The sequence below is a fragment of the Corvus cornix genome, chromosome 9 (assembly GCF_000738735.6).
Source record: "Corvus cornix cornix isolate S_Up_H32 chromosome 9, ASM73873v5, whole genome shotgun sequence".
Lineage (NCBI taxonomy): Eukaryota > Metazoa > Chordata > Aves > Passeriformes > Corvidae > Corvus > Corvus cornix.
The window spans coordinates 10,598,013-10,620,016 of NC_046339.1; the positions used below are offsets into that span (position 1 = coordinate 10,598,013).

The 22,004-nt window shown below is 43.0% G+C and overlaps 1 protein-coding gene across 1 annotated transcript in view; it reads left to right on the forward strand.

Moving 5' to 3' along the window:
- LOC104687932 (LIM domain containing preferred translocation partner in lipoma) overlaps positions 1-22,004 on the forward strand; it is a 334,159-nt gene that overhangs the window by 261,086 nt on the left and 51,069 nt on the right. The window contains 1 exon segment of the mRNA XM_039556675.1: positions 15,014-15,183. Coding sequence (XP_039412609.1) covers positions 15,014-15,183 — 170 coding nt within the window.

Genomic DNA, 22,004 nt, shown 5'->3' on the forward strand with positions numbered 1-22,004 from the left:
CAAATCTGATGTGTGTGTTTAGAGGAGGGAGGAAGATAGGGTGGAAGGGCAGGACTGGGGAAAGTATAGCTACAATAACAGTGGATGTTTGGGTGGGACATTTTAAAAAACTCCATTGTTTAGCTGTAGATGCCTAAAACCATTATCTAAAGATAAAATGGCAAAGCACAGGCTTCAGTGTGCTGTGCTTGTGTAGTTCCATTAGGCCACTACTGATGCTAAAACCACTATCACCTCTTATTCTGTGTATATTCAATTTCCATGCAAGGCAACCAGAAGGGGAGGGGAGTGAAAAATGGAGGTTGCTCATGGTCAGATTTATTTCTACTGTTTCTTCACAGGCAGAATTCAAAAGGTGAAGGAAGTGGAGTGTGTGCACTGCAGATGTACACAGCTGGTGTATTGCCATCTCCATGGCATCCCTCTGTCAGAAGGGTGGCTGAGGAAAGCCAGAAGGTCTGTGTCAGTTACATGGCCAGTTCCCAGTGAAAGCTTGTCACTCTCTAGATTGAGTGAGGAATGGAAACTGCTCTGTTCCTCACACAGGGAAGAGTCACATACTTTTTGAGGGCTTAGGCAAAAAACCACACTGATAATGCAAGTTTTAGGAGCTTCATCAGGAGGGCAAGAGACAGGCTTTGGAAAAGAGGCCACCCCAAACTTATGGCAGAGGGACATTGCTGCTCTGGCGTTGGGGATCGGTGCCCTGAGCTAGCTCTGGTCATGCCTGCTCATGAGTAAAGGGCTTTTTGTTTGTAAGGCCCATTGATCTAAGTGTGGCTTGGTCTTTTAAACAAAAACAATACTTCATAGAAAGCCAATTAGTCTTGGGATCTTGGTGGGTTTTCTGTTATTTCTTTGTTCTGATTACAGCAGGACATTGGGTGAGGAGCCATAACTGTTTCAAGTCTACCAGACTCCACTTCCTTCTGTTTTGTACAATTGCAAGTCTTGCTGCCTATTGCCCTTTGCAGCACAACTTTCAGGGAAGACAAGGTGGCTGACCTGTGGCCTTGAGTCCTTTTTAAGTGACAGAAGTCCTGGTACTATGAATAACAGCTGTTATGCAGCAAGTAGGAATGGTGTGCATCCAGCAAATGTCTGATTACGAGAGCTGTTCTAGCCTAGAGAAATTGCAGAACAATTTGTTCAGAAGAACCAACATTCCACAGGATGATGTTTTGGAGCATGGTCTAATTGTGACACGTAGTGGCTCACATCTCAATAGGTTGACGAGAAGATGCCCCAACTGACATCGGCTTGGCTAGAGGTCTGGCTGAGTAAATACTGCCTAAACTCTTAGGACATCAGTGTGTGCAGATGCTTCGTTCTTGTGCTCTGGGGACAGGGGAGAACAGAACAATATGCAGCACAAGTAAGACTGCAAAATGAGATATTAATATTGTTTCCCCATGGCAATTTACTAATTTTGTGTCACTCTTAGGTGGGAATATTGCATGGTGACCCTTCTTACCTCAGACAGGGCTCATCTGCATGAAAAGAAGTTCTTAAGTCTTTAGTCTGTGATTTCCAAAATGGCAGTCTCTCTCTTTTTTGCTACGGAGAGGTTCCTTTGACTTTCTCATGAAGCAATACTGGAATTCAGACTGTTTTTCAGGTGTTCTAATGTTTGGACGTGGATCTGAAGCTTATCTCGAACTCTTCTGGAGTCATCTGGTCTACAATATGGTTGTAGACTTCCCACAAGCTACATAATGCATTTTGTTTTGTAGATCCTCGTCTGTGCAGAGGCTGCAGAGGGGATGTTTAGAACAATGGAAAACTATGAAAGCAATTTCCAAAACGTTTGAAGTCTCAAAAGGTTGCATTGAATCTCACGTTTCTGCAGTTCTGAAGGTTTTTGTAAGTTGTAGCTTTTCACTGGGACAAAAGTCTCCCACACTTTTTCCTATGCTGGGGTGTGAATAACAGCCTCCCTGACCTACCTATCACATCTGACTTTGTCAACATAATAAGGCTGCATCATTTTATGTGCAAGTAGAAACCAACTGACTTAAACCAGTGTTGGCTTTCTGGTGTTGATCATAAAATTCAAAAGAAGTTGACTAAATTTACATCAGCTAGAATCAGGCTTGGTATAAACTGTCCCTATGTGTACGTCAGATCTAAATTTGGAGGTCTAGTGGATTTCAAATTATTCCATTATCACATGTAAACAAGTCCATCAGTTTTCCCTACTGTCACATCAAAGTGCTTAATGAGGATTGGATACCCTTACTGTTTTCACAGTGAACTCCCATGAATGTAGGAAACCAGTTAAGAGCACCATGAAAGTTCAGAGCACAATGATTTGCCAGCTTCACTCATACAGAGTTGCCGTCATTGGTATGGCATGTTCAGGACATTTTCCAACACCAAGTTTTTGGCAAACACTTACAATCTCTGCTGCTGATGGCCTTTTCTAATGCCCGCTCAAGGACATTGGACTGGCAGAAGTCATCATGAGATCTGGATATTGAATCAGTCTTTTCCAATTGGTTCAGCTCTGTCATAAGAATGGAAAGCTTTTGGGGTTTCAGTTTCCATTGGCACAAAATTTTCAAGTCATGAATTGTATGAATAATTCAGGAGACAGGGATTGGTGCCCTTAGCATGGAAGCCAATTCAGGAAGAACCTTCCATCTTAGAAGTGTGGTGAGTAGTATTTTGAGCATGCCTTTGTAGATGCTGGTCAACATCAGAGCCTCCTCATAGAGGATTTAAGGTGACATGTCAGGACACTCTTTAATCGTGATAAATATGGATCAGTACTCACAATTCTCGTGTCTCCTACTGTTAGTCAACAGGCCCTAGACCACCACCTCAAACAGATCAGACTTAGTTCCACTAAAGAGCTTGGCTTTATGGTGTTTTTTTTAACTTACTATTTTTTAAGCCTTGCTAATTTTGAATCAAAAGCTGTAGGATGTGTGAGAGTGACACATTCAATTGTGCAGATGGATTTCCACATACTTTCTTTAAATAAAATAATAATTGTTATAAATAAGTATCTCATATTTTGCACTAATTCACCTGTAATGGAGGCCAAGCAAGAAAACTTTGATATCCTTATGCAGCAAGCTCTGAGAACGTGGCAATCAGGTGAGAGTAATGATCTGTGGATACTTGATTACAGTGCTCCATCATGGACTCCAGATGAAGCATGTGCCACTGGGAGGTTATTTTTGAAATTACTTTCCATCTACCCTGGCCAGTAAAAGCAGGTCCCATGACCCAAAGGAGGAGCAGAATTGTAGTTATTGCTTAATTACATCCGTCTAATAAATACTGTGTCACCAACATCAAATGACATTTTAAAAGGACTTTTGCTGTCAATACCAATGTCACATTTTAAGGTTATGACATATGTGGTTATTCTGAATAGGAGCAAACATTGAATGTCCCCTGTAGAATCAGAGTGCTTCTTCATCCCAGGTTGTAAAGTTCCTGTTTCTTGTCCAAGAGAGTAAACAAATACTGGACCTTCCTTGTACCTGGTTGGAAAGGTCTCAGATTTTGGGGTGAAGAAGGAAACCTCTGTCCAGTAGGTTGCTTTAATGAGGAAAAAAACTAGCATTAGTTGATTCCAGGTACTGAGAAATTTGGAGTGATGGAATTCATTGCAAGGAACAGTGGATGCTCGGCCTACAGGTGAGGTGGTTTCCAGTGGCTGAGGGATGTGATTTATGGCAGGGCTGCTGTCAACACACAGACAGCGCGTGTTTCAAAACAGCAAGGAAGCTTTGGGCTGGTGCCGGATTGCGAAAGGCAGGGTTTTCAAAAGACCTTTAATAAATGAGGTGCTGGTTGAAAATTGGTGTGACATCTTCTACTGCAGCCAGGCACCTTTGAAAACCTCAGGCCTTAACGTTGTTGGGCCTGTGAGAGCTGCCATTTGTTCAGGACACTACTCTTTGTCAGATCCAGCCTTTCCTCACTTTTTTGTTCTTTTTTTTCACTTTTGGCAGTGGGAAGATAAGTTCCCTCCCTGTTTTTTGGGGTTTGTCAGATGTTTTTCCCCAGGCAGGCATGCAGGAGGCATTCCAGGTTGGTAGGCCAGAGCCAATAGTACAGGAAGCATCTCTGTCTCAAAACTTTGCCATTACTCAGGCAATTTCATCTTCACCACTGAACAGAGCCTTTGGTAAAAATCAGTTCATGCTATTGCCTTCCCAGTGAGGCAGAGAAAAGCTGCCAAATACCAGCTGGAGCACAGTCAGGCTATGGAAGAGTGAATTGTGTCATTCATGCCCAGCTGTGGATGTGATTTTTGGCTGGACTTGAGTCTGCTCAACACACTGATGGTGCCTGTCCTGGGCTTATGAAATGGATTGGCTGGGCAGGGGGGCAGAAGTGGTTTGAAGTGCCCTTGTGCAACATGGACCCAGTTGGAGATTAAACTCTTTTTGAAAAGGGACATTGTTTGCTCTGTGTTTGTCCTGCACCTAACATCCCAGAGCTGTGCCCCACTGCTTGAGCTCCTTGAGCCTTCTTTCATGCTGGAAGTGGCAAACCCAACCACAGTCCTTTGGGAATGTGATAAAAGATAACTCAATTTTTGGCCTAGACATAAAGACTGCTGTCTATATCAGTGTGAGTCCCTTCTGACTGCACTCTTGGTTCAGCTCTGTAAGAAAGCTGAAAGCTCAGGAGAATTTGATGTATGTTTAAGGTGTGCTTGCACTGAGCAGCAGCATGAGCCTGTGGACAGCCAGTCGCTGGTCCTCCCCAGCTGGAGGAGTGGCTGGGAGAAGCTGCGTGAACCCACTTGGTGCACAGCGAGCACCAAGCCTCTGGGGAGAGCAGCTCATCTGGCCTACATCTCTGCTCTGTGTTACAGCCACTGCTTATGGACAGGGCCAGGTTGAGCAGCCCCTGAAATCACCCTGCACTGCTCTACCAGCAAGGCTGATCTCCTGAGTCGGGGAGGGGGGCAGGCTGGGACAGCATGCTCAGAGAGACACCTGCCAGGGGACCCAGATGTGCTGGGCAGAGCTGCCCACACAGCTGCTGCCTGGGGCTGCTGCCACTGGCACCCCCGGTAATGACAAGGTATTTTTCGTGGCTTTCCAAAAGAGGATCCTGAAATTTGGTGCATTGCAGAACAAGCCTAGTGGGCCAGAGGATAGCTCAGGAAATGTCCCCCTGCTCGTGGCCCCTGATGAGGGTGGGAGGAGGAGTGATTTCTGCCTGGTATCCTGCCTTCCTTTCCCTGCAGGAGATTCATACAAGCATGGTTGCTCACCTTGTGTGCCATCATATATTTGGTGTTTTCACTGTCCAGGGTTTATCTAGCAACATGGCTTTGCAACTGCGAGTGCAAAGGGAGTGGCTCAGTAGTTGTTGCAGTTGGGATCACCAAAACTGCCAAAATTTGTCTGGTCTACTGCTCAGCCAGCAACTGTTTCCCTTGCTAAGGTCCTTCCTAGGAGGGGTAAACTCTCACAGAATTTGGGATAAGTTGCCTGCAGAGAGGTTTCCTGTCAGCCCCACTAGGATTTGGCTGGTAGCCTCACCTTCTCCAGGGCTTTAGCAGAGCTGCTGAGGTTGTTCCCTGGATGCCAGGTATTGGTAACATCTCACTGAAAAATAAGATTTCAACATTAGTGATGTGTTCCAAGGAGAAGAGTCATTTTTGGTTTAGAAACTCTCACTTTCCTATGAAAATAAAATACAATAAAATAAGAGGTTTCTCAGCTTTTGAAAGCATGGGAAAGGCCCACTTTCTTACAGCCTTTATGAATTTTGCCCAATTTTTATTTTGAAAGAAAAGAAAAAAGTGGTTTCTATGTGTCTTGCTTTTTTAACTTACTGTATGCAATCAGTTTGCTCTGAAGGAGAGGAGTAATGGCACAGGAATGTGAGGGACTTCTGTAAAAGTATGATTTTTTAAAGTTTTTTTTTTTACCAAATGAAATGATTGCACTCCTTAGTTAAGTATTTCTTGGCTGGGGTTTTTTGTGCAAATCGGTGCTTTGAAAGTCTTGCCCCCGAACACGAACGCGCTTTTAATTAAAAAGAATAATTATGAACTGTTACTTCTTTCAATCCAACTCTACACTTGCAGCTTAAAGCTACTTTTCTTTACCATACCCGTGCCTAGTTCAGCCCAGGCTGGGAGCAGTAGGGAGGGGAAGCAGGTAGCAGGGAGTGCCCAGCACACACCCTGGGACACGGCACCGCCTTTGCCGCGTTGGAGAGCCCGGCCGAGACAGGGGCTGGAGGAGGAATTGCTGTGGCTGCCAGGGACACCCCCGTCCTGGCAAAGCTGCGCTAACAGCTCGTTCCTCTGCTTCCCGAGCCCGGCTCCTCAGTGGATATACAACCGTAGTCTCTGTCACCTGGCAGCTTTCATCGGCATTAAAGGAAACATTTCTAAAGGAAATAGAGTACATTTTACTCTCTGCCTTGCATTTCCTTGATCGTTTAGCAAAGGGAGGAATGTTTCCTCTCTCCCGCTCTTCTTTTCACCCTCTTTTTCTTTTTTTTTTTTTTTTTTAAATCTCCAGATGTTAGCGGGGCTCTATTTCAAGCCGTTTGCACATGGTAAAACACGTGCCAAAAAGTTGACACAATGTAACAACAACAACAGAAAAAAAAAAAAAGGCGATGCATGCTGCAAAAAAGGTGTCTGGGACCTTAAATATTGTAGAGCATCACTGACCCCCACTGGGCTGGCACGCTCACTGCACATCATCCACCTTGGGGACTGGTACCTCATCGATGTGTGGGGCTCAGGGACACGCTTGCCTGCGAGGGGGGGCATCTTCCATTCGATCCTGTACAATTGGTGTAGGCCCACCCGAGCCTATCTGTTTTCTTTATGTCCATCATGAACAGAGTAAAGAGGCATTGGCTTGGCTTGCTGCGAGGGGCATTGTGGCTGGATGGCGGAAAGGCTCACTAGTGCTATGGTTAGCTACTCACTGAGATTTTTTGTCTGAGTGGTTGGTGAAATCTCAGTTGCTGGAGGTTTTTAGGAGCAGGTTAAACAAGTATCTGTCAAGAATACAGTAGAGAGAGTTGATGCTGCCTTCGAAGCAGTAAGATAGTTTCCATGTCTTCTCAAGATCCTGTTCAACCTGAATTTTTATAGTTTTGTGGGAAAATCAGGGGGCGATCCTCTCCATGTTGTGGGACTGATGCATTGTGGTACTGATGCATTGTGGCTGCAATAATTTGGGGAGGTACCTCTAATTGTAATTGCTTTACAACAGAAACAAATTGTCTTGTGTCCCAAGATGTTGAGGAAAAGGTGATGTAGATGTGTAAAGGATCACCGCCACACAGATGCTGAAGGAATCAGAGACCTTTCTTTCTCTGTCATTAAACAGAGGACAGTAGCAGAGGCACAGAACTCCGTGTGCTCAGTTGCTATGTGGCTCAGCCAGGCTGCCAGAGAGTGATGCCATGGTCCACACAAGGAGCACATTCCTCCTCCTGGGGAGGGGATTTCAGCAAGATGGGTGCTGGAAGCTTCCTCTGAAACTGAGTTTGATGCCACAAGCCCTTCTCACCATCAGGCCTTTTCAGAAATGGTCTTGTGGTTAAAGAAACCAGACCGTGATTGAGAAGATACGGTTTCAGTTCCTGGCTCCATCAGAAACTTCTTGTGTGACCCTTGGAGAGTTATTTAACCTGTGTGGGTCTCAAGTTCCCTGCCTGCATGTTGGGTGTCCTAACAGTCCTCTACCTTCCCTGGGGTGTTGGAAAGGTTCACTGTGAGGGCCAGAGGTCAGCTGGGACAGTAATCTTGTGATAAGCACCATGAAGAAATGTTTGAAAAGGTAAAGTGTTGGCAGAGTGAGCCTGCACAGTTGCAGTGTGTTTGCTCTGTGGTGTGGAATGGGACCTCCGGGGCATACTGAGAATGTGTCAGGTTTTTACAGCCAAGCAAAGTGAGAGTATGAAGTTGTGTTGTGGTCAGAGGAAAGGGATGCAAGCAACACGAGAGTGCAGCTACTGCACAGTGCTGTACGGTACAAATGACAAGTAGGTCACTGCAGGGACCTGTACATCTGGAGTATAAGTGCAACACGGTTAAAGCAGAATAACCAGGACACAGTAATTAAATCACGGCCTTGGATTTAATTTATGAAGTGTTTCAGGCACACATTGCAGCATGAAGCTGTGTTTACTGTGAAAGATTGTGTTTTCTGACGTCTGCTGAAGAAGAGGGAATTAAGATTGATCTGTCTTGTGTCCAAAGGCTGTGTAAGACAGCTGATGCATACAGCCTGCTACTGTCAAATGGTGATACTTCAAGCTTGGATCCTGGCACAATAAACCATTGCCAAGGGCTTTGCACTCAGTGAAAAGTCTTGAGTTCAAAAGCAAGAGAACGGTAGGTAAGGAAGGCAAAGGTAAGATGAGCTAAATAATACCATTTTCTACAAAATGCACAAAATGCGTTTGGGTTTCCCTTTGTACCATTATTGCAGTGCCCCAAGTGCCAAAATGTCAGAATTAGTCTGGGACAAATATGATCAACACATCTTTGTCTAGCATAATCAGTTAGACAAATACCTCCCATTCACTGTAGGAAGGGAATAAACCTTCCCTTGTGGGTCAGAGATCCCTCTTTTATTGCCGTTGGATGAATCAAAGAACCCAGGATCTGTTGGGTGTTTCTGAGTTGCACATTGAGAACATTGAGACTTAACTTGGTTAGAGTGTACTAAGTTAAGGTCTGCTGTTACACTGTTATCATAATAATAAATTTGTGCTCTTGTAGCTCTTTAAAGTGGAGTAATTGTGCCTGTCTGACATAGGTGTCCTGAGGAATCCCATGTACTTGGAAAATGCTTGAAAACCCTTGGATGAAAGTCACTAGGAAAGAGGAGGGAGAGAGGGGGAAGTCTTGTTACATTGTTGACTTATGGTCAACGTTGTCCTCGAAATGCTGTTCTGTCATCAATATTTCTTCATTAGGAATAATGATTTTTCCACATTTACTGCCAGCTGATTCAAAGCCATCCAAAAGCAGAATGTGTCATGAATCTCTAAAATGCATTCGCTGGCGAACTCTAAACAGAGATGATTAGAAAAATAACGCAGCGGAAATACTGGGTGTCTTGAGGCTGCCAGGGGAACTTTCAGTGAGATATTTTGTTCAATGTATTTATGTATTCTAAAAATGTTCTTGGTACAGTTTTGAAAAGGCAGCATGCTGTATTTTTTTAGTTCTTTCTTGCATTGTGTATCAGGGCTGCAGTGAGAACTGGGGAATACACTTAGGTGATCAAGGGAAATTGTGTAATTGATAGGCACCGAGGATATGACCTTGTGGTGTATTCCCACAGTACAGTTAGGTGGGAAACAGTTTTTTCCATCATGCAGAGCTTTTTGAGATACCAACGCTTTTTCCCCACATTTCAGCAAATGCAGAACCTCCCTACTTTGATGCTTTTATCAGAAAATTATCCCCTATCTCTTCTCTACATAGAATGCATGCTTTGAATTCATGAATTTAAGCCTTTAGTGGAGAGGTTTGCACATTTTCTTTCTGTTTCTCTGCTCTTGGCATCTGTAGTTACTGCCTGAATTGTCTCTGTTAGGCACTGTACATCACAGTGGTGCTGCCAATGCCTTAGTGTCTAAGTAGGTATGACAGAAAAATAATGCTGTAGCCTAGAAAAGGTTACTGAAGTCCCTGGATGTGCAAACAGGAGCATCTCAAGCCAGCTGCTTGGAGTTACATTGCCTTTGTCTTTGGCTCGAGTGTGATTGCTATCAGAATATTATGCCATGAGCATTAGTATGACATATACCTACTCCATCATCCATCTTCAGTGGTGAACATTTGTTCCATTGGCTCACACGTTCCCAATCTGACGCTTAAAACTGACGTGTGTCCCAGATAAGGTTGGATACCCCGTGCCTAATTCCTTATCGCCAGATCAAGCCCAGTTTCTGGCCAAATCTTAAGAATCTTACTGAGTAACAGCTCAGAGTATGGCCTTTGCTATTCATCTTCACAGTTAAAACCTGCATCCAAGCTCCAGTGACCTTGAATCTCTGCAACAAGCTTTTCAAAAAATGCAATTTCTCTCTGTTCAGGCTCAACTAGCTACAGAAATAACTCTCTGGCTTGTAACTTAGGCCAGATCATTCCTGCCTCTTAGTTGTAGAGTCATAGAATATCCTGAGTTGGAAAGGCCTACAAGGATCATCAAATCCAACTCCTAAACATCTCTCCTCTGGTTTCATTTCTGCCTCATATCAAACAGAAGCTTCATGTCTTTACCTGCATGACCTGTAATGACCTATTCCCGCCCTTTCTCCGCTAGTATTCTCTAGTGACATACCAACTCATCCTTCCCATCTGAAGGCGTCTATGTTCAATCTTCAAGCACTTATATTCTCTTTTGTGTTATCTTTGTCCTTTCCTCAGAAGCATTCCATTAAACTTCCTTTAAACTCCCTCTGGGTCCTCTTTCAAATTCTTCCTTCACCTTTTCCTTTGCTGTGCTGTCTACAGACTCCTCATCAACAGTAAAACATGTAGACTGCTGACACCACAGCTTCCCTTGCTGACTGGTTTTGTCTGATTGTTTCCTTCTATTTCCTATCACTACCCTGTGGTTATTGCTTGTATTAGGTTGTAAACTCCTGCAGTTGGGCTCTTCTTTGAATTCTGTGTTTCTCCAATACCCAGCAGAATGGATCTGTTCCATAATCGGAGCAGCCAGGATCTGTGGTGGTATAGGCAAAAACCATGTGATAACAGTAATGAGATAACAAAAAGTTAGAACATATCATCATGTGGATTATGAGCTCCTCCCTTCCCCCTCTTCCTTCAGATTCACAATATTTCATATTTTTTACATAACAGAAGACAGTAAGTGAGGAGGTTTCAGAAAGGAGTATAGTAGCTGATGTATCCTTTCAGCTGCTGAAGTGTTTCCATGTGATTCACTCACTAATGATGGCATTTTCAGCAGGGAAGCCTCTGTGGGCACTTCTGTATGTCTCCCCAAGGTAAGACCAATGTGTGGCAGCTGGGCTGGGCTGAAGGAAGGTCACAGCACGGCCGAGGTTATGAACCTCTTCCACGCAAAAATAGAGGACTCCGGTCTCCCAGGCTTGCTGCCAACATATCTCCTTCTAGTTTTGCTGAAATGATCTTGAAAAAGGATCTAAAAAGGGCTGAAGGGGCAAAAGAAGAATGTTGAAATGACATAGTTTCATCTTCATGCAGTTTAGAGCTAATTTTGTCCTTTGTCTTTAAGCTGCCTTTTAAATGCTGTTTGTCTCTGTGGGAAGCAAATGGGTCACGTTGTTCTGTGTTTCTACTGTAATACGCTGCCTGCTATTTTTCTCTTAGATTATTTGTGTAATCTTTTTTGTGCAATCTGTTTGTTCTTGAGTTTTGCAAACTTTGCCTTTGCTACTTCTTTCCCAATAAGCAGTGCAACTTGTTCTGTGTTCACTCATGGGTGTTCTGCACACAACGGACTGGGTTATTTGAGCCAGTGTGAAAATATTAAAATAGGGAACATGTGTGGGCACTTAATTGTGGTGAGCCCAACCACAAATACCTTCGCTGTTGGTAACTGGCACACAGGAAAAGCAGACCTTTGTTTTGTTTTTATCAGACATAATGATAGATACATTGTTTTTAGTGGGGTTTTTCTGGTTTTCTAAGGAAATGAAGCTTGTGCAATCGCAGTGCCTGTGTGCATGTGCCTGTCTGCTTGTCAGTTCCTCCCTCACCAACACTTGAAACTAATAGCCATTTCCAGCTACATTTGAGCGAGTTGCCAGAGTTGGGAGAAGAGACAGGCTTTTGCAGAAGTCTTGTGAGTTCCCAGATTGCACCAAGGTCTGCAGAAGGTGCAGTCTCCAGTTGGTCACATCTCTGCAAACCAGATCGATTGTGTATTTGCCCACATGCCTTTAGGTGGATCCAGCCACCCAACTGTAAGCTCCCAAATTTGAATATTTTGGCTTATTTGCTTTTACCTTTTGGGTGAGTGAGTCAGTTGCTAGGCACAGAGCTTGTGTTTTGATTCTCAGTGGAGTGGCCATGTCTCATGAAAAACATGGTTTGCTCAAGGCCACCGTGTTATAATTTGTATATAAACTTACAAAAAAGGAAGCTTTCTTTAAGCTTTCCTGTGTGAGAGTTTATAGAAGTATTTCTGTCTGTGTACTTAATAGCAGAAACTGGGCTTCTCATAAATGTAGACAGGTTAAGTCTGTCACTGCCTCAGTGGGAATCTTCTGTGGAAAAACCCAGAAAGAGGAAGGAAAGCCTCAGGAAACCAACTTAAAGGGGAGAAGTTGGCCAAGACTTGTGCTGTGCTACTCTTTGGTTTGCATCTGACCACCAGCAGTGTAGTTGGGGAATACCTCAGAGCTATGGAGGAATGTAGCCTCAGGGCACCTTTGGGAGGCAGAGAAGATGTCTTTATGCCCTTTGCTCAAAGAGGGAACAGAGGTACAAAGGCACCGAGTGACTTGTCAGAGATTATTTGAGTTAGAAACAGACACAGGTCTCCTGGCACAAGTACAGACAGAAGTATGGTCTCCATGTAGACAGCTTCTTCAGCAAATGGAGAGATGCCTTGGTCAAAGTGGAAGATAAATGCTGAAGCACACAAGAGCTGGCTAAATTATGAATGTGAGAAGAGGAGGAGGGGAAGAAAAGATTCCCACATGTTCTGCTCAGATGTTAACAAAGAAAGCTGAGAAGTGTTTGCATAGACACTACATTATTCCATGTCCAAATGCCTCATAAAAATAATACCGGATGATCACAGAATGGCACACTAGGGAAAATAAATTCTTCAGCAGAATATTCCCTCTGGAAAAACACTGTGTAAAGTAATACACTAATGGCTTTCAATTTCATGTTTTATATAGAGAGATATTAACTGCTCCCCAGACGTCTCTTCGTATTACAGCCCAGCTACACAAGATGTTTGGAGAAGGCCCTGGAGCAGCTCTGTGCTGTCCACACTCAGGGCTGAGCAGGGCTCTCCCATGGTACACAGGAGGTGTCTTCTGCCTCCTTCCCAGTGCAGTGCTTGCTCCTGTGGTTCCCTCCAGTGGGTTTGGGTTTTTTTTCTTCTTAGCCCTCATGGTTTTTTCCATTCTTCTCCTGTGCTCTGTAGCCTCACTACCATGCTGGGAAACCTGAATTCTTTTTCTGCTCATAAAAAAGGAGTCCTCTCTAGAAGTGTTACAGTGGAGTGATTAAAGCCCAACAGTGACAATCAAAACCCTAATAACAAATGCTAAGGAAAGTAAAGTTTAAATGCAGCATTATTAATTCCATTTGGGGGACTTCCAGACTTGTCTGGATTCATCTGGTGACTTCTCCCTCCACATTGCTCAGGCTGGGAGCTGTTTGAGTCAGAAACTGTCTGTCCCGTAGAAAGCCAACTACGGTTATGCCATTGAAGCAAATTGTAATGATCTGGGTTCTTTTCCAAACTTTCTTAATATATCTCAAATGTGTATATATATCATCCTGCCACATCCTGAGGGATTCAAAAGTAGCTTACATACTTTTTTCCCTGAATGTAGCTTGTTGGAGTCTGGGACAGGCGGAGAAAGAAGTCATGAGTGTGAGGACTATGACAGTGCACAGTGAAGGGCAGCAGTCCTGCTCTTGGGATGACAGGAAAGGTCTAAGCCCCTGTAGGAAGTTGTGCAGTATTTGCATGAAAAGGCCAATAAACACAGACCATGGTGTGAGAGAACATTGTGTCGTTGCTGGATTATGTAATTGTTATCAGGTACATATTGTTTCTATATGCCTTAATGAAAAATTCTATATTGAACTCAGTCTGCCTTCCTGCTTGTACCTGAGCTTTTGTTTCCCTTCCCACCCTCACTAACCACACCACTCCACCCATGAAGCCTTCAAGAAGTGCAGGGCCCCAAGGCTGCAAGGCCCAGAAGTTATTTTTATACTGGAGTACCATTTTGAGTGGGGCAATGTCCGAGATCAGAGTTGTTCTATTACCTTTGGTGGGGTTCTCTTGTGTAGAGTGGATGACATCGTCCTTAATGCCTTCCATTTTCAACATTGATTGTTGTGTAAGGACATCAGACCTTCATGGGCTATCTCCATTTTCTAGAACTCCAATGGCAGAGAAAAATGGCAAAGGTGTGCCTTCCACACACCTCTTCCATTATCTCTGCACCACAGTCTTGCCTAGGAAAATGTTTTTCTGCTGATCTGAGAAAATCTTGTCTTCACTTTAAATCTATCTGCCACATAACATCTTTAGCAACAATTTGAGCAAGGCAGCAAGCCTTTTGTACCTGTGTGTGTCTGCAGACTTCTTGTTATGTATTTGTATGTGACATTAAGGACCTTGTTCAGAAACAGACAGCTCTTAAGGTTTGTCTGTACTTTGAGTCTTTACCAGCAGTTTCTGATACACCTTTCTTGAAGGATGTTAAGAATAAAGTATCCACACATCAGTTTCTTTAGGAATAGTTTCTGTGCTTTAAATAGTCACGGTGTGTTAATCTGTATTAATCTTTGAACAGGAAAAAAAGTAATTGGCTCCATTGAGAGAATTGGTTTAAGCTGTACAAGCAAAAACTTCTCTTTAAATTGTGCTGCCACCAGTCAGCTTTATGAGGCTTCCTACCACAAAATCTTTTCATGTTGAAGCAAGGCTTAAGGCAGAGGTTTATCCTATCTAACTGAGGAGCTGAGGATGACTATATACCTGGATTAGATGATAGCTGAATGGTTTGTATCTGGAGCTAAGGATCCTTACAATGATTACTGGCTTGCAGCAGCACAACTGACATGAGTGCTGTTTTGGGAGCCAGTTTCAGTCCTTTCTAGATCTTTTCATATGGACCAGCACCAGAGTGCCTTCCAGTGGCGCTGGATCTTTGCCAGCAGTGGCACAAACTGTTTTTCTGTGGACTGAGCTGCTGTGTCCCCCTCACCTGATCTGTAGCCATGGGTGAGTGGAGGGACCTCCTCAGCAGCTGAAACAAGGGTCTTGCTTTGACTCCTGTCATTTCCCTCTGGTGACAGGACGCTGTGCCCGCTGCGGGGAGAATGTTGTTGGAGAAGGCACTGGTTGCACAGCCATGGACCAAGTCTTCCACGTGGAGTGTTTCACCTGCATAATGTGCAACAACAAGCTGAGGGGACAGCCTTTCTACGCTGTGGAGAAGAAAGCTTACTGTGAACCCTGCTACATTGTAAGTACCCGTTCTCTTTGTGCCCTGATTTTAATGCACAGACATTGGAAACATTTATTTCTTTCATTGCTGTGGGGTTGCCTTACAGTTAAAAATCCGACAACCCTGTGGCAGTACCATGAGCACCAAGTTTTTTCATGGGCTTCAGAAGAACTCTGGTCTTTTGAGTGTAGTGGGTGAATTCCATTTCCTGGTCTGACCTGACTCTGAAATGAAGTGGACACAGCAGGAGAAAGAGCTGGGTTTTGTGATTGTTTCATCTCTGTAAGAAGGAGACTATGCAGTCATTTTCTAGCAGTCGTGTGGTTGTCAGCTTTCTGTGTTGAGAAACCTGATACCAAAATGGTTACAGACTGTGGTGCCCACTAAAATTAAGGAGGTGGGATGCAAGAAAGCACTGAAACTTCTAAAATCAAGACTTTTGCCTTGCTTAATGGAAGACTTTCTAAGAAAGAAACTAAGAAACTAAGGGTCTTTGGATTAGATATCTTTTGAAGTTTATGTTACTGTAAAATTACGTGCTTCCAACAAGGTCTTAAAGCAAACAATTAACGGTTGCTCTGAGGAGCTGCACATTTTAAGAGGCTCCCATAACAGTAGCTGGAACCAGTTGCACAGATGCAAATTAAAGAAACATCCCATCATGTGCCTGAGGCCTTACCTTGGTCTGACCTTAGCATCCAGTATATTAGGATTGTCCTTGTAACTTAAAGTAAGAAAAGCACTGGAGTGTTCTTAAAGCACTGACAGATCTTTCTCTTGAGTTTGTACAAACACTGGACCTGAGACCCTTCCAGAATTGGATTTACACTTCCGAAAGTAAAAATTGATGTTTTTCTTGACATTTCTGGCATTCCAGTGATAATTAGAGCAATAATACGATAATATTTCTGAAATGCCACCAGTATCTCATTGTTCTTTTTATTTCTACAGAGCCTTCACAGTGAGATTGTTACTGAAATACTGAATATAAAAAGGGAGGATTGTGTCTTATTTACAATGGCAGTGATAGATGGGCCTTGTTAATTTGCTTTTAAAAGCTAAACCTTCTTTTGGTGGAATATGTACCTTTTAAATAATTTCTATTTTTGTTTGCACTAAAATGATTGCGCCATAAAAAATTTAAGGTTCATTTTGTGGGAAGTTTAACCACGTGCAAAGCACTGAAGACTTTAGGAAGGTGCATTCATAATATAATTGGAGCAACTTTATGTAACTGGAATTAAACATTTCATTGACTTCAGACTGGAATTGACTTCATCTGCTTGCAGATTGATACTTTCTTTTCTTCTTTTTTAAATCAAGCACGCATTCTACACCACTCATCTGCTTTAGTTTGGGAAAACATCTGCATTAGCCACTGTAGTAATGGTTTAAGATTATTTAATCCCATTACTTATACACTTCATTAGCCTGAGTGAATTGTTGGCAAAGGTTCAGTAAACTTCCTACATTGGGAGATAAAAGGATAAAAAAGGAAAGGGAGAAGGATTCTGTTCCTCATTTTCTTTCAAATTTATCTTCTATCTATTTAAGGGATAAAGGAACGATAATTGCCTGGTTGCATCTGCGTTTGTATGTTCTGTGATACGGCTTTGCAGCTCTGAGTACAGAGGAAAGAGTAAACGTTTAATAGCTTCCTTTTATATAACCAGAAGGGGCCTTTAAATGTTTATCCGTGCAGTCCACAAAAACATGGTTATGGCGTTAACCCAAAACATGTCTGGATCCATCTGCTGCTGTACATGCAGGGGAAAGGATGGCAATGCTGATGGGGCTACGTATGTGTAGCTGGACAGCTGGTACTGTGAGTGGAAAATGGGAAGCAGGAATCTGGCAGTCTGATGAAGTAAAGAAAAAAACAAAAACCCAAGCACACATTAAACTCTTAAATGTGGAAGAAACAAATGTTGGGAGCCTATGTCTCAGTGCCTCTCAGAAAGCTCAGGACTCTGCTGTGTTGAAAGCCAGATCTGCAAGGGATCTAGGCTTTTGCCGTGCCACTGGCTTTAGGCCTGAGGAATTTCTCTCCTAGAGCATATGTCTCATTGATTTTTCAGTGGAATGAAGCCTGCATTGGTTTCAGTAGGATAATGAATGCCTAAGTACACTGAGGTTTTGAGCTAGGCTTGCAAGTTGTTCTTTGCAGATGAATGAGACCCTTAAATTGATGAGGCACAGTCTGACTGCTTTTGTCTTTAGATGCCTTTAGATGTGTGATGCAGTTATACTGAACTCTGAGAGTTAATGACCTGCTTAAAACCTAGCCTGTCTAGCCATAAGGATCCTGCTGAAATGTGGCCTCTGATTATTTTTGTTTGGTTTTGGGTTTTTTTTCTGTTTCTTGTTGATTGCTTGGTTTTGGGGTGGTTCTTTTTTTTTTGGTGGGGTGGGGGGGGGGGAGGGGGCGGAGGTGTTTCCCAAAGTCCCTATATCAGAAAATAGCTTGGATACTAGGAACCCTAGATCTGTAGGAATAGGACGGAAGTACCTTGACTCAGATTCGTCTGGATCTGAATTCCCCTGGAATGTGCAGCAGGTGTGATTGGCCCAAGACTGCATAGCTAATTCATGGCAATGGCTAGCTGAGAAAACAGGGTTCTCAGCTGTTGTAAGTGTGAGTAATTCAGTGAAACTTGTTTCCTGGTTTACCTAATTCACACTGATTTCTACCACACATCCCTATTTTCCCAAGTTGAAAACTCTCGACCTGTTATGCCAGCCATAGATGCTTCATTTATATAAAAAAAAAATAAATTAACACTTGCCTAGCTGTGATATATAAATTCTTGAAGTCTTTGATTATTTTTTAATAATTCACTGGTGTGACTTGTGGCCTTATGCACATTAAAACTATGCACAAAAACAAAAACAAATTTTTTCAACAATTAGAATTGGCTAATCTTCTCAGTTTGTTGTGTGACTCTTCTTAGTTGTGGTGTAGTGAAGCCATAATTAAGATTACTGTCAAGAGCTGTATTTAATTACTGGTTAGTCAGTACCAAGCCTAAATAGCCTGCAGAAGGGGTTTTCTTTGTTGTTTTTGTTTCTGGTTTTATTTATCAGTGATCCAATTAAGATGAAATTCCCCAAAAGTCTGAATTAACATCTAAGGAAATTGATCACCTGTTTGAAAAGAAATATTTTTCTTAATGGGAATTTGAGTACCAGAGTTAATTTCTTTCACACAAAAATCCTCCCACCCAAAAGCCCATCAGTACCATTTCCTGTTACATTTTCTAAGTGCAGCGAGTTCTGTTGCCAATGTGTTTGCTGGTTTTGCTCTGCATCCAAGGATTCTTTCATTATTGATGTTATTTCTAAAAGAGTACCAGTCTTCTCCATTAAGAGACTTCTGCTGAACTAAAAGCAACTGTAAAAACTAAAGTGTTAATAGGAGACAGATGTTTCCCAGTCATTATGACAGTCAAGTTAACATCTGAAATGCCATGATACGGTTTCCAGTGTAAGCCGTGCACTGCTGTGCACGTGATGAATGCTGTGTCTGCACTATGTTATCAGGATATTTTTCCCCTCCCTTACAGGGCAAATTACTGACAAAAGAACATTTGGTTTGCTTCCTCTAAGTAGTTGAAGAGATTTTAGCACTGGACTTAGAGCAGGGAAAAGGCTTAGAGTAATATCAGTGGAACTGTTGTTATAAAGACTGAAGAGCAAGATGTTCGAGCAGTGCCAGTTGTCTGCTGTCCAAATACCATGTTATCATAAGGACTGAACACAAGGTTAACCAGACACACCAGTCTGGCAAGAGTGATGCTGCTGTTTTGTGAATGGGGTGTTCTTTGATCTCCAGATAACTTTCTCCAGGACGTGGAAATTTTCCTCCATTCTTTATCCCCTCTGCTGGCAGTCTGGTGGTTGGCAGCTGGAGATGTACACTCTCAGGTGAGGGCTGGGAAGGGCTGAGCTCCTGCAATTAATGCAGAAAGCATCTTGCAGATGCTTCTGGCCTCTGAGGGTTTCTTCTGTTGTGTCCAAGTTAATGTGACCCGCCTGAGGAGAGGACCATGGTGGGACTGGGAAGGGTACAGGAAAGCAGAAATAGCCAGGGTCAGATGAAAGAGAAGTGGTGGGCTAGAAATGCTAAATGATTGAAGGAAAAGAAAGAAACTGTCATGTCTGTCAAGCTAGAGCAGGGGAGTTGGTGGTTGTGCTCTGCAGCGCCCTGTGGAGACCCAGGGATCAAGGTTTCCTGTTTCTGCTGAGCACTGTGAGATATTAAGGACCTGGTCTTAAACCCATCCCCAAAGATCACTTACAAGGATTTTTTGCAGGTGAAGTTCATCTTTCCATAGTACTAAAGCTGTGGAAGTGCTTGAAGGAGGAAGAATTATGCATAGAAGTCATGCCCTGATTATTGCTGTTCCCCAGCTTTAAACTTGGGATCATAGTGCTCCATCTTTTTTTTCCTCCCTTCCCCTTCCCCCTCCCCACCGCTAACCCCCCCATTACTTGTTTTGTGAGCAGAAAAAAGTATTTCTTAGAGGGTTTTTTTTCTCTTACAATCTTCTAACTTCCTGGCCTATCAGTGGCTGTAGTTCAATAGGAAAACAACAGAAACACAGGAACAGAACACAAAAGAAATGCTAATGTTTTAAGAAATGGTAAACTAGAGCCACTGGTGCCATGGAGCATCCTGGGAAAGCTTAAATTTGCTAATCATTCTAAAATGTCAGTGTTAACTCAATTTGTGCTCATTGAAATCTCTGGTGAGATTGCTATTGGCTTCAATGGGACTGGTATTGTAAACCCCACTGTGTGTGCACGTGAGTGCGGTTGGTTGAAAGCTGTGCAAGAGCAGCTTCCTGCAGTACATAGGGTTTAAAGTGTAAGGTTGTTCCCTGCAGTAAAACTACATCTATTTTTAAAAATAATTCTGCAATTTGTAAGCAGGGATTACAGCACTAATTTAGCAACTATGTAACAATTTAAATTGGACCAGAAAAGAGAAACTATAATTTAAAGATTTTTTTTTTTATGATACAAGTTTTCTTCTTTTTAAAGTAAAAAGCCCTTTATTCTTGTTTTTGTCAAGCAATGTATTGAATTTGAGAGTAATTTATGGAAAGTGCTGCCAGCATGGTATTGCAAGTGCTCCACAATTTGAATTTAAACTGCTCAATGGGATCATTAAGACTATTATGCCTGCTTTCCAAAGAGTTTGAATTCAAAATGACAACTGGAACAAAAATATAAAATAAACTAAAGAGAAGTCACGCACTCTTTGCGTGGTGGAATTTTTCTGCCCTCGAAATATTTCATTGAGATCAATGCTGCTCTTCAATCCTCTCCTAGAAAAAAGCTGGTGTTGCTAGTTTTAGTTCGGTGCTCCTGTGTGAGTCATCGGCAGCAGGGAGCTGAACCTGTGACCCATGGATCGAAAAGCATTAAGGCTCAGCTCCCGTAGCACAGAGATGGAGCTGGGCTGTGCCAGGCAGCAGCAGGCTCAGCCCAGGGTATTTCTTACCCTCAACAGAAGTGGTCAATGGGCGTAGCAGCCACAAAACAGGTCCAGAGTTTTGGCTCGCTCACAGGTGTGTTTTGTTCCTATTGATTATTGCATTGTTAATTTTGCTAGTCTGCACCTGGTTGGTAATTCCTTGGGAAAAAAAATCATGGCAAGGGAAATCTGTTATGTCTGGTAAACTGATCATTTGTAAAAGTGAAAAATTAGTAAATCCCTTAAGAGTGTAACAGCCCTTTCTATTGATAACACCCAGCAACAGCTGATATAAAAAATAGAGATGGAAGGTGGAGGAGGAGTGGCGGCCATAAGCTCAACTCTACTACTTTGAGTGGTAAATGTTCTTGTGCAGTCAGGGCATAGAGGAGGATGGGATGCTATTGCATAAGCTGCACCTTGAGCTTCCGGGAGTCCAAGTCTAGGAGATGAAAAATTGTGTGTGAGAGAATATGTCGATGAAGCAGCTTCTGTCAGAATTGGGACAGCTGAACTTAGCTGACCCTCTGGAAGACTGCATCTGTTTTTTCAGTGGCCTACCAGCAGTTACAGGGGGATGGGTCATGCCTTTTATTTTGTCACGAGGCAGGGGAAAAGGTTCCTTTGCAGGGGTGGAGGAGTCAGCAGAGGTCAATAACCTCCTTTCTAAACTGGAATTATAAAGAAAGGGGAGAAAGTGTACCATGAGATGATGAGGTAATTCTTTACAGGAACTCCTCTGTGGAGACCCAGAGGCTCATATTAAAGAAGACAGGGCCAATTCATCTTGCTGTCCAACAAGGACAGGACAAGAAGTCTGCAAACCAAGCCTGTAAGAGGCAAAATTCATAGTGTTCTTGGAAGACATGAGAGTGAGCCCTGCCAAGAATTGCACTGGGCTCACCTTGGTGATGGATTCTGAGACCAATATACCTTGGTGTAATTGACTTTCCAGAAAGCTGACTAGAGTGTTGCTTTAGAGGAAGACCAGCTATGGATTGTGGAGGTAAAGCAACTTGATGCTACAGTGAGAACAGTGTCATGAGGGGGATGTTTTTGGAAAAGTATCATAATGCTGGACAGCATTTTAATAGATATATCTGTGTTGGAAGATTGGGCATGAAGTGCTGATTAACTATTCACTGAAGTCCTGGTGGTGCAAAGTTTTGTTAGGTATGGATCACTTTTCATTCCTTTTCATGGCCCCTGTTTAAAAATGTGTCCATGTTAGGTGATGACTCCTCCTCCACACCTGGGCTTGTGTGAGACGTTTGTGATGGCTTGCTAGAATCCAGATCTTTCCTCCTGTGTGTGTTGGCAGCCGTAACAACATAAATTGTAGTCTTGTCTCTGACTTGTG